The sequence below is a fragment of the Mytilus galloprovincialis genome, chromosome 9 (assembly GCF_965363235.1).
Source record: "Mytilus galloprovincialis chromosome 9, xbMytGall1.hap1.1, whole genome shotgun sequence".
NCBI lineage: Eukaryota > Metazoa > Mollusca > Bivalvia > Mytilida > Mytilidae > Mytilus > Mytilus galloprovincialis.
This window is the reverse complement of record NC_134846.1, coordinates 22827705-22840382: the sequence shown is the minus strand read 5'-3', so window position 1 is coordinate 22840382 and position 12678 is coordinate 22827705. Positions and strand designations below refer to the sequence as shown.

The following is a 12678-nucleotide window of genomic DNA, read 5'->3' as shown; positions in this document are numbered from 1 at the left end:
TAGTATATAAAATACAATCTTATAATTAACCTTGCTGTTATAGAATGTCCATATCCATAACTACCATGAGTATGTAATGCCATTTTAGGTGCACCTGTTGTACCACTGGTGAAAAACAATGTCATTGGGTCACTAGATTTCGATTTTATCGTCTGAAATTCACAAAAAAAAAAATGTTTCTACAATTTAAAAAAACTTTGATATCAAAAAAATTACAAAGAAGAAAAAGTACAGACAATATATATCAAAATGATATATTTTTCCATTACAAGGTAGACAGGACAAGCTTACGGTAAACAGATAAGAGGTCATTTAGCTAGCTAATGATAGTGAAATTTGGCAATAGGATGTACGTAATAACAATAACGGTACCAATTTTTCTGCACCAGATGCGCATTTCGACATACATGTCTCTTCAGTGATGCTCGTGGTCAAAATATGTAAATCCAAAGCTTATATAAAAGATGAAGAGCTATAATCCAAAAGTTCCAGAAAGTATAGCCAAATCCGTGAAAGGAATCAGAGCTTTGCAAGAGGGAGATACATTCCTTAATTTATAATAATTTTTAATATTTTGTAACAGCAAATTTAATAACACAAAAAAAATCCGTATTTTCATGCCAGTACCGGAGTACTGGCTACTGGGCTGGTGATACCCTCGGGGACTAACAGTCCACCAGCAGAGGCATCGACCCAGTGGTAGTAAAAACATTAACGGTGCCAATTTTTCTGCACCAGATGCGCATTTCGACAATACATGTCTCTTCGGTGATGCTCATGGCCAAAATATGTAAAATCCAAAGCTTAAGGATAAATAAAAGACATCCTTATCAACAAAAGAACATTTCTAGAAATAAACGTAGAGATTAACGTTTGAAAATATGTAACCTAAAGGATAATAATATTATTGTAAAGATTACAGGATCTCGATTGTATGATTTCAGCTTTGTAGTGCGTCAGTACTTAGTTTACAACTTCATCAAGCAAAGTTGACGTAGCTGAACCTATTTATTATTTAGTACTTTGTATTCTATTGAAGAGGTGTCTTGTATGTCATATTGGATAACTTGGGCTAACAGATTACGTTTTTGTCTCAGTAAATTAAGTATATGAATCTTAAAAAAGATTTGTAAGTATTGAACATGCATTTAATTGAATCTAGTCTATTTTTTAAACGATTACCATTTTCTCTGAATGCAAATACGAAAAAAGGACGTTATATATAAAAGAGGGACGAAAGATACCAGAGGGACAGTCAAACTCATAAATTGAAAATAAACTGACAACCCCTGGCTAAAAATGAAAAAGACAAAAAGACAAACAATAGAACACATGACACAACATAGAAAACTAAAGAATAAGCAACACGAACCCCACCAAAAACTAGGCGTGATCTCAGGTGCTCCGGGAGGATAAGCAGATCCTTCTCCACAGTTGGCACCCGTCGTGTTGTTATGTTATAGCAAATCAGGTTAATAGTCTTATTCGGTAAGTCACATTCATGAAAGGGAAGGGCATTGTAGTGAAGACGTAAGGAACATATCCGATATCATTTGTGAAACGGTTATTCCATAACGGTCCAGAAACTCATGACGACTTCAAGGGATGATTTCAACTTCAGCATTTGGAACTCTTGGTTTAATAGCCTCCTTGTGAGCAGAACCCTATTTCAAGAAAATCATGAAAGGAAATGCAAGCATGAGAATATCGTATCAATGGGGAGATAAATACCCCGTATGCAGGTGCTGCTGGAATGTTGCTACTTAGAAAAAGAAACTTTGCATTTGGAAAACTAAAATCATCTCTTTTGTGGTAAAGTTTTGTTTTCAACCGACCCTCATTGTCAATTTCTAGATGTAAGTCAAGATATGAGGCCGACTCAACTGTATCTGTTGTATCCCTTATCTCTCGTTCGATGGGATAGATGCGTTCAATATAGTCACCAAATTTTGAATTATTTAGTGAAAAAACGTCATTTATTTAGCGAAAAGTAGAGTTAAAGGATATTGCTAACTTCTGATCTTTCTTCCTTAGACGTTCCTGTATGAAGTCAGCCTCATAATAATAAAGAAACAAGTCGGCAAGAAGAGGGGCACAATTGGTTCCCATTGGAATGCCGGCAGTCTGTTCAAAAAAAAAAACGTCTTTCGAACGTAACAAATATGTTGTCAATCAAAAAATCAAGCATCTTTATGATGTCAGTTTCAGAAAATAATTTGTTTGAATCAGAGTGATCCTTTACAAAGTAGGATATAAGCTATATAACTGTTAAAGGATCGATTAATTGTTTGCAGTGGTTGTTGACTGCGAATAAGGTCTAGAGACAAATATTTGAAGCAAAATCAATTCACGAAGATAGACTTTTATAAAATGGCGAAATTTACAAACCATCCAGTGACATATATTTGTTTTAGAATATTACTAATTTCGACACGATGAAACACAGGCACTTGTCAACAAAAGTAGGCGTGCGTGTAATACATCATTGTGTAGAAAAATCAATTTATATTTACGACATAACAATTTTTATTGGGTTGAGAACTGAGAAATCGGCATACAATGGAATTTCGCGACCGGCTGCCATTTTTTTTTTAAATTCGAGTCAAGTACCTTGTGTTGTATTAAGGTATATAGGGGGAAATTCTGAGACAAGTGCCTGTGCGATGAAAGCAGAAATTGTTTTTAACATTTTGTTAAGTTTTTTCATTATTTACTTCTCTATGGAGGCGGAGCCAGACTGTGGATTATCAACTTCTGAGATGGAAGTTAGAGCACTGGTGTAAGTTCCTACCATTATCTGATTTCCCAACCAGATACGGTCAACGGCGGGATCGGAGAGTGCAAATACTAAAAAAAACATTCAGTTAACGCACTCCTCTAAAAATAACCGAAGTAAACTCACTTGGAGATTAAAGGAAAATTTACCATTCATGTTATAATATCTAATATAACCTCCATGATAAAACTAATTAGTTAAGATCTGTCTTCGTATTGGTTTGCTTAAATTTCCATCAACAAGACAGCAGGACGTCATTGTGTATCATTAATTTCAATAACCTGCCTTGATATAGAACTGGTTACATCGTTCAAACGTTCGTAAAGGATACTGGGTTTACAACAATTACACTATTTTCACTGAATATGTAGCTTTTCAACAAAAACAGAACAACACCAAAAAGGTTTTTAAAAAAAACACCATCGGATATACCTCAAATTTTGCTGGAGCTTCATCCATCAAACTCTCAAAATGTGCCCATCCTGGACTGAAATAAAGTAATGTTAACCATATGATTATTCATAAGCAGTAACAAACCCATTGATTTTAAACAACCTTTTTTCAGAATTTCTTTAACGCTTCGACGTATATGTTTTCAGTTCAATGACCACAATAAAAAAGATACATGTACATGTATCATGAATTACATTGTATCAAAATAATAGGTGCATGTAAATGTATCATGAATAAACTTCCAACGATATAATAGTTGCATGAACATGTATCATGAATAAACTGTCACGGATATTATAGGTACATGTACATGTATCATGAATACCATTTCACCGATTTATAATAGATACATGTACATGTACCATAAATAACATTTCACCAATATAATAGGTACATGTACATGTATCATGAATAACATTTCACCAATATAATTGTTACAAGTACATGTATCGTGAAAAACATTTCACCAGTATAATAGGTACATGTACATGTATCATGAATAACCTTTCACCGATATAAAAAGTTAAAATCACAAATATTCAAAACAGATAGTCCCTAATCAAATGGCAAAATCAAAAGCACAAAAACATCAAACGAAAGGACAACAACAACGATAGCTGCATGTGCATGTATCATGAATACCATTTCAACGATATAATAAGTACATGTACATCTATCATGAACATTTCAACAATGTAATAGGTACATGTACGTGTATCGTAAATAACATTTCACCAATATGATAGGTACAAGTATATATATCATGAATAACATTTCACCAATATAATGGGTACCTTGTATCTGATTTGTCACCGACAAATATTTTTTGTGGACAATCTTCTAAGTGTTTGGTTGCCTGAAATAAATTAGTTTTGCTAAATGTTATGTTTAATATGGAAACACATACAATGTAGCCATACATAGTCATTAAAGGTACAAGGTTTATAATTTGATACGTCAGACGCGTGTTTCGTCTACATAAGACTCGCCAGTGACGCTCATATCAGAATAGTTAAAAAGTCAAACAAGTATAAAGTTGAAGAGCATTGAGGACCCATAATACCAAAAAGTTGTGCTGACTACTGGGCTGAAGATACCCTCGGGGACGAAACGTCCACCAGCAGTGGCAACGACCAAGTGGTAGAAAGCGTATAAAGATAAACAAGACAGCAATCAGCCTGTATGTCTTTGTCTTCTATATTTTAAAACAATGTATAAGTGGGCATTCGGTTCAACAACTAAGGAACATTTGATCATTAGGTAACGATTGTTTTTTTTATGAAAGTGAAAAGTTGTTAGTTCACTTTAATATTTTTAATCCATAAGTAGTTCTACGGTTGATTGTGTGTAAACTTACTTTTTAAAGTATTTCCAAAGATTCTTTTCTTGAACTTTTAAAATTGTAAGTACTTAAATTAAAAAAAATACACAAGACACGTTCATGGAGTATAAAGTTACCAAAGGGACCAGGATTATAATTTAGTACGCCAGACGCGCGTTTGTCTACATAAGACTCATCAGTGACGCTCATATCAAAATACTTATAAAGCCAAACCAGTATTACCTCGATGGAAGTTGTGGTTCGCAGTTACAATTATATTCCTTTGAAGTAAAACACGTTTGAGTTTGACTGAATTATCAAAAAAAATCCTAGGACATTATTTCGTCTTTTCCTTACATTCGGTATCTATATATATAGCTAAGAACAAGGCATATTAAATGTTTCACAAATATCCAAGCGTGACTTTTCACACAAACATGCATTTCATACGTGTCAGTATTTATAGCTAGAGATGTTGCGTTAAACGGCATTAGACAGCAGCGGCTAACTCAATCACACATATAGGCAATTGAAGACGTTTAGAGGTCAACATTTTGGTTTGAAATCAATAGATTAACGTCCATACAATACCAAAATCTGAATAACATCGAATCAAGAAATTTGCAAAGTTATATAACTAGCTGAGAGAAATGTCTTCCATAAATTTAAGCCCTGAAACAGCGGTGACGTTCCTTTGCTTAATGTCAAAAAGTAAAATCACAAAAATACTCCAAGGAAAATTGAAACATGTTGGATGTAAATGAGGTGTCGGAGAACCCCGCATAACCTTAGTGTTTTTTTTTTTCTAAATACATGAAATATATAGTTTGAAAATTAAAATCACAAAAATAATGAACTTAGGGAAAAATTCAAAAAGGAAAAGTCTCTTATCAAATGGCAATATAAAAAGCTCAAACACATCAAACGAATGGAAAAAACTGTCGTCATGATCGTATTCTTGATTTGGTAAAGGTATATTCTTATGTAGAAAATGGTGGAAAAATGGTTTTAAGGCTATCTTAACCTCTCACTTGTATGACAGTCGCATCAAATTCCATTATATTGACAACGATTATCTTAATCACTATAAAACAAACATAAATGAAGCAAAGAAACACAAACTTCTCAAAAAATTTAAATACCAGACTTGTGTTAAACAGGTAAATTACAGTTCTTCTTTTAAAGCATGCAAAACAAACAATTGATTAACTTGCTTGCTATATTTGTTTGGGTGTTTGTAAACAACAGGTAGGTAGTCTATTTCAGTGTGTTTACTATTTACTGGAATATGATTGGACAAAAAACATTAAATTCATTTCATGTCAATTCTTATTGTCCAATCAATTCCCAGTAAATATAAAAACAGACTGAAACTCCGCCTACCTATTGTTTGCAAACAACCAAGCAAACTAGCAAGCAAGTTGATCAATGTTTTGTTTTGCATGCTTTTATAGAAGAACTGTAATCATACTATTACTATTACCTGATCTACATTGTCTACACTTGAAACATCTGCTATGATTAATTTGGCACCTGCTGATTTAATTCTATGTTTGATGTCATTTGATCTCAGCAGGATTGTACCTGGGCTTAGTACAATTCCTACAATGTATCAAATGAACATTACATTCTGTATAATTTTATTCTTTTCAATTACAGTGTAATTTATCTCGTACTAATTGAAGTCGTTTTGAAACATGTTTCGCCATTTAAAAAAAAATAAAAAAGTGCCGAATAATTTCTTATTATTCTGTAGTTTTTTTGTTTTTGTTTTTGTTTTGTTTTGTTTTTTTTTTTTTTGTCATTTCCATCCCTGGCATTCTGTTTCAACGATTCAGCATAAACAAACAAACAACAAAATGAAGCAAAAAACAAACACATAAATCAGTACACTATAATTCGCCGTTTCAGAATCTAATGCATCCTAGGTAATATTTTCAAAAGTGTACACCAAAATGTCCTGATTGGATGATGTTTTTTAATACGATATCGTATAAAAGGTATATATTTGTCAAGGTAAAGTGTTAATCAGATCCCTCCCTTAAGTCCCCCCCCCCCCCAACCCCACTTACCACCCTTATATTCACATCCGCGGCATTGACAACGGGTAAGAAGTGAATGTATGAAACTTTGAATTGAAATTATGGCTTTATTTGAAGCGAAGAGAATATATATCAAAATAGCTGAATTAACTTTAATGCACCAACTGCATGAATTCAATTAAAGTTTTATCTAACGCTTCAAAGAAGGTAGTAAAAAGCTTCTTAAATCATAATGATTAAAGAACGTCTTTATTACGATCAGTTTTAATTTGGTTTGAAACCATTGGTTACTGTATCCCTAATCAATATTTCAGAAGTCACCTTCATTGTATTTGTTTATTATGTATATATACGTTTTGTTACATTCTGAAATTCGATAATTAATTTACTTAAATTTCGTTAGTTTTTCATACCATTAAATTGTAATTTGCACGGGTAAAGTCGACCCTTTAAGTTAGATGGATTTGGCTATTCTTTTCATGATACTTTTGGTAATAATAATAATAATAATAATAATAATAATAATAATTATGATAATGATGATAATAATAATAGTAATAACAACAAAAATCATAATAATATTATCAGCAACAACAACAATATTGATGATAACAACAGTTACAATAATAACAACAACAATATCAATAAAAAAAACCAATAATAATAATAATAATATTAAATCTAATTTATTTGAGTGCCACACATATATTAGGTACTTGTGTTACATGCATTATACATTTTGGTGTCTTAACTGTGTCAAGGGGAAAGCTAACCCAGAAATGAGAATAGAACGTAGAAAAACAGCTAATTGTACTTCCATTTATTGCTGATTTGGGTATATGTTGTTTTTATGGTTGCCTTTTAATTTTTATATAAAACGTATCCATAGCAACCACTAATATTTACAATAAATGCAATAAAGTCAATCTTTTAAGATTATGATATATAATTGTGTTCCGCTTACTTCACTTTTGACAAAGGGATGTATTCAACATGATTATTTTAAAGTTCCACATGAAGTAACACATCAATTATTAAAATATATATATATACTAATAACTTGGAAGAATCAATGAAGATGACGTATTATCTATCCAAAGTACTGCGATGAACTTCAACACTCTTTTAAAAATGTAAGTTATTTTTGAAATATTAGCAAATTAAATGATGTTTTGGCTATTTGGAAAATTTTATAAAGAAAAGTGAAGTCAAAAATATACTTTGATAATGTTGCTTCTAAATTGAAAACAATTTTGAGCAGGGAAATTTTTGCACGCATGACCATTTTTCTTCGATTGTAAAATATGTAGGTATATCTTGTTAGCAAAATTGGGGCGATCTACGCCAAGCGTAAAACAAAGGTTTTACAGAAGCGATATAATATTATAGAACACACCCGCGAAATCGCGGACATTCAGAGCGTGGTTGAAAGTATGTTAAGTGTTGTAAGAAGAATTTTGTAAAAGATTTAATGACTTGAGAATTTCAGGAAAAGTATCAAAAGTCATAGGTACTTGGGGACAGGAAAATGTTTTTTTTTAACCCTCCTCCTTTATTTCCAAGATTCCCATTTTTTTTTTTTTTTTCTATTAATTTCATTATGAACATACATTTAGTTTATTATGAACATTCAAGTCAGAAGAAGCCTGTAATTCAGTGGTTGTCGTTTGTTTATGTGTTTCATATTTGTTTTTCGTTCATTTTTTGTACATAAATAAGGCTGTAAGTTTTCTCATTTGAATTGTTTTACATTGTCATTTCGGGGCCTTTTATATCAGACTATGCAGTATCGGCTTTGCTCGTTGTTGAAGGCCGTAAGGTGACCTTTAAATGTTAATTTCGGTGTCATTTTGGTCGCTTGCGGAGAGCTGTCTCATTGGCATCCATACCACATCTTCTTGTTTTTGTAAAACATTTAATGACTGGAGAATTTCAGAAAAGGTATCAAAAGTCATAGGTAATATGGGACAGGATAATTGTTTTTCTAGCCCGGCTCCTCCTTTTTCCACAAAAAAAATCCTTTTTTTTTTTTGTTTGTTCTCTATTAATTTTAATGACACATGAATAACTTTAGCGCTTAATTGTATATTATGAACATTCATAAAGGGGGGTCGGAGCAGAGGCGGATTTAGGGGGGGGGCGGGGGCGCCCCCCCCCCCTTTTCTGAAAAAAATTGGTTGCTTATATAGGGAATCACTGAAGCATGACCGGAGCGGGCCCCCTCTTAGGCAGTCAACGGGCCACCCACTTATGAAAATTTCTGGATCCGCCACTGCGGAGGGGTCCTGATCCCGATATCCCGGGCTTAAAAACATGAAATTCCGAGGTTCCGAATTTAATAAAAATTAAATATCTCGACATCCCGAAATTCGAAAAAAGAAATCCCGGATCCCGAAATGGTCAATCCTGAAATTTCGATCTTAAAAACATCCCATTCCCGATGTTCCGAAAAGGTCCTGCCCTCTCTCCCTTTCATTCATTACTATAAATAAAGTGTATTTTCTTTTTACATTCAATTCTCAGTTTAATAATCGATCCACGGCGGTCATTGATATATTATACAGACCCTTTCTATTTAATAAACTCTGTGACCGCCGTGGATAGTAAACTTGAAAATGATATCAGAAAGAAAATACACTTTATTCGTAGTAAATGTATGTATGTTCAAAGTATACAGAAAAACGCAAACTGGAAGTCTAATCTGACCTAAAATTTCGTCCAATGACGGAAACATATCCGGACACCTTTTTTCTCGTTTTTCTCCCAAAATAACTCAATCTGAATAATCATATGAATGGATGACAAATGCGATTATGTACTGTACCTATAGGACACAGAGGCGTGATGATTGATTTATTGTGGAAAGAAGAGAAGCGACACACAAAATGAGGTTTTCTCGTTTAATAGTATAGATAGATATAATCTTATGCATTTGCGTATATTTGTTTAGTGGGTCTCATTGGGGTCTAAGTGTGACGCGGCATTGCCGATTTTTTATAAGCGTGACACGTGAAAGTCAAATTATTGTGTCGTGAAAACGGGAAATGAGGTCTAGCGGGACACGGGAAATTACAAAAAAATGAGAATTGATTACGTATATATAGTGTAAGCGGGATACGGGAATCTGACAAAACAGTAAGCGGAATCCGGGATCGGAACCCCCCAATGAGACCCCCTTTGAATGTCCCTCTGGTATCTTTCTCCTCTCTTTTGAGCAAAGTCTTTGTGTGTTAGAATGTTAACTGTAGTGATTGTTAACATTCTTTTATAAGGTTACGGTAACTGTGTGATTTTCATGACATGGCTTTTTATTCATTGTAAATTAAAACAAATAATCAGAAAGCATTCCTCCTTTTATTGCTTGAAATATTATTAAACAATTTTCATTTTGTTTACACAAAGGACAAGGTTGCGGTAATCAGACGTATGCACCTCACACATATCCACTGCCGAGCTCACGGATAGTAGGTGGCACGATTTTAATTTACTTTTAACGAAATACGACATTATTAGTAAACCTATAGGATGTCTTAGTACATAGTGTGTCTTTCTATGTTGTTACGTCACACTATTGTTCCAGGTAAAGGTGACGTTGGTATATATCAAAACGTTTAAACCCGCTGCATTTATTTGCACCTGTCCTGAACCTGGGTTGGGTTCAATATCGTAGCAGCTAAGGAGTGCTACGTAGATTTTGACTATTGAACGTGTAGCTATAGACTAGTTGATACATAGATATTGATAGCAGCTACATAGCCGCTACGTAGCTGCTACGATATTGAACTCAACCCTGATGTTCATTGGTTGTCGTTTGTTAATATGGTTCATAATTTTTTCTGCTTTCACGTTTTTTATATAATTAGACCGTTGGTTTTTCCGTTTGATTGGTTTTACCCCAGTCATTAGTTGTGGGTCCTTTATAGCTTGTTGTTCGGTTTGAGCCAAGGCATCGTATTGAAGACCGTACTTTGACCTTTAATGGTTTATTTTTACCAATTATGACTTGGATGAAGAATTGACTCATTGGCACTCATACCACATCTTCTTATGTCTAATGTCTGTTAATTACAAACCTGCTCTTATTGCTGCCAAATTAATAATCCACCACTCTGGGATTTTAGGTAGAATGACAATAATTTTGTCTCCAACTTCCAACTTACAGTGATTCTGAAGTATGTTAGCAGCTCTGGAAGTAAAGTATTTAAATCCGAGAAAATAAAAATTGAGTCTGCAGTTGAATGACGTTCAATTCGATATCAAATCAAACGGTATCTAAATCGAAAAAAGTAAATCCTTTTAAATTGGATACAGAACAAGTCATACATTATCATGCTGTTTAAAACAACAACAAAAACGCCTTTCCAAACCAGGACACATTGTCTACGGTAGCAGTTCAAGGTGCATACAATATTCGTCAATACACTTTGTGGTTGGCTTGTTAGTTTTAGACTGTCGATATAAATGTTAAATTTTGTTCTGTAACAAGGATTAACGAAACTATACAAATCAATTAGTTACTATAATCATAATAGCGTCTTGAATTAACCTACCTTTTAGAAAGCTGACTTAATTCCGAAAATGTCCATTTCAGTTCTTTCCCGCTATCATCAATCCACCAAAACGCTGGATGGTTTGGATTCCTCTGTCAAAATGGAATAAAAGCGCATACTCAAGGAAGATTAAATGATGAGTTTTTGTAGAATATCATTCATAAAATAGCCTCAGATGATCAGATCCTCCCAGTTTTTGGTGGAGTTCATGTTGCTTAGTCTTTAGTTTTCTATTTTGTGTCTTTTGTACTATTATTTGTCTTTTTGTCTTTTTTTAAATAGCCATGGCGTTGTCAGTTTATTTTCGATTTATGAGTTTTACAGTCCCTTTGGTATCTGTCGCCCCTCTTTCACTGTACCTAATAATAAAATTCGTATATGTGTGTTCAAATTTCTTGAATGATGCTTTTTTTTATTACTTTTTTTTTAGTAGTTATAGTTTAAAATCACCAAAATACCTATGGTTTATCTATTGTGAAAATATAAATAAGTTTTCGTCATGTATTATTGGTGAAACACATATTCCGACAACTACAGCTGCCATAATTCATAAATGCTGTCACTTACAATTTTGCTCACTGCCCACTGGTCAATAACCTCACTACAGAAGTTGAAATATTCCGGTAGACGTTCGTTTGACATTAACTTCCTGTGTAGTTGATAGTCCTTGAAATCGGCGGGAATGTGTGGCATGTCAGCGATACCGCGAACTGAAGGACAAACACAGATTCTTGATATACATAACAGTTTGTTCCTAGCTGATTGTCGAATATGTGGCAACTTTTGTTTGTATGAAACATGACGGAAAGAGGTCGTGATGATTGCCAGTTTCATCTGAAATAAATTGAAATCATTATCAATATATCAATATTATAAAGTATTATCCACGTCCACTTGTATTTTTGTCCATCTGATGAGTTGTGCCTTTTTCAACTGATTTTTATAGTTCGTTCTTATGTTGTACTGTTATACCACTGTCCCAGGTTAAGGGGAGGGTTGGGATCTCGCTAACATGTTTAACCCCGTCACATTATTTATGTATGTGCCTGTCCCAAGTCAGGAGCCTGTAATTCAGTGGTTGTCGTTTGTTTTTGTGTTACATATTCGTTTTTGTTAATTTTTTTTTTTTTTTTTTAATTTTTTTTACATAAGGCCGTTATTTTTCTCTTTTGAATTGTTTTATATCGTCTTATCGGGGGCCTTTTATAGCTGACTATGCGGTATGGGGTTTTCTCATTTTTGAAGGCCGTACGGTGAACTATAGTTGTTAATGTCTGTGTCATTTTGGTCTTTTGTGGATAGTTGTCTCATTGGCAATCATACCACATCTTCTTTTTTATATTATCATCTTATGAAAAAGCGCAGCTTTAACAGAGGAAAATCTTTTAAAACTGTAAAAAGTAAAATCACACAAAAAAAACTGAACTACGAGGAAAATTAAAAAAAAATAGTCCCAGATCAAATGAAAAAAAATTAAAAGCTCAAACACATCAAACGAATGGATAACAACTGTCATATCCTGTATGCTTGAGTATG

General features: G+C 33.5%; 1 protein-coding gene across 3 annotated transcripts in view; it reads right to left on the bottom strand.

Annotated features, from left to right (window-relative positions):
- LOC143044644 (acyl-coenzyme A synthetase ACSM3, mitochondrial-like) overlaps nt 1–12678 on the bottom strand; it is a 28433-nt gene that overhangs the window by 9259 nt on the left and 6496 nt on the right. For all 3 annotated transcript variants that reach the window (XM_076216700.1, XM_076216702.1, XM_076216701.1), the window contains exons 2-8: nt 11710–11976; nt 11143–11234; nt 10666–10778; nt 6034–6152; nt 4024–4085; nt 3209–3263; nt 31–152 (exon numbers count right to left, since the gene is read on the bottom strand). In XM_076216700.1, coding sequence (XP_076072815.1) covers nt 31–152; nt 3209–3263; nt 4024–4085; nt 6034–6152; nt 10666–10778; nt 11143–11234; nt 11710–11976 — 830 coding nt within the window. The remainder of the gene's footprint in view (nt 1–30; nt 153–3208; nt 3264–4023; nt 4086–6033; nt 6153–10665; nt 10779–11142; nt 11235–11709; nt 11977–12678) is intronic.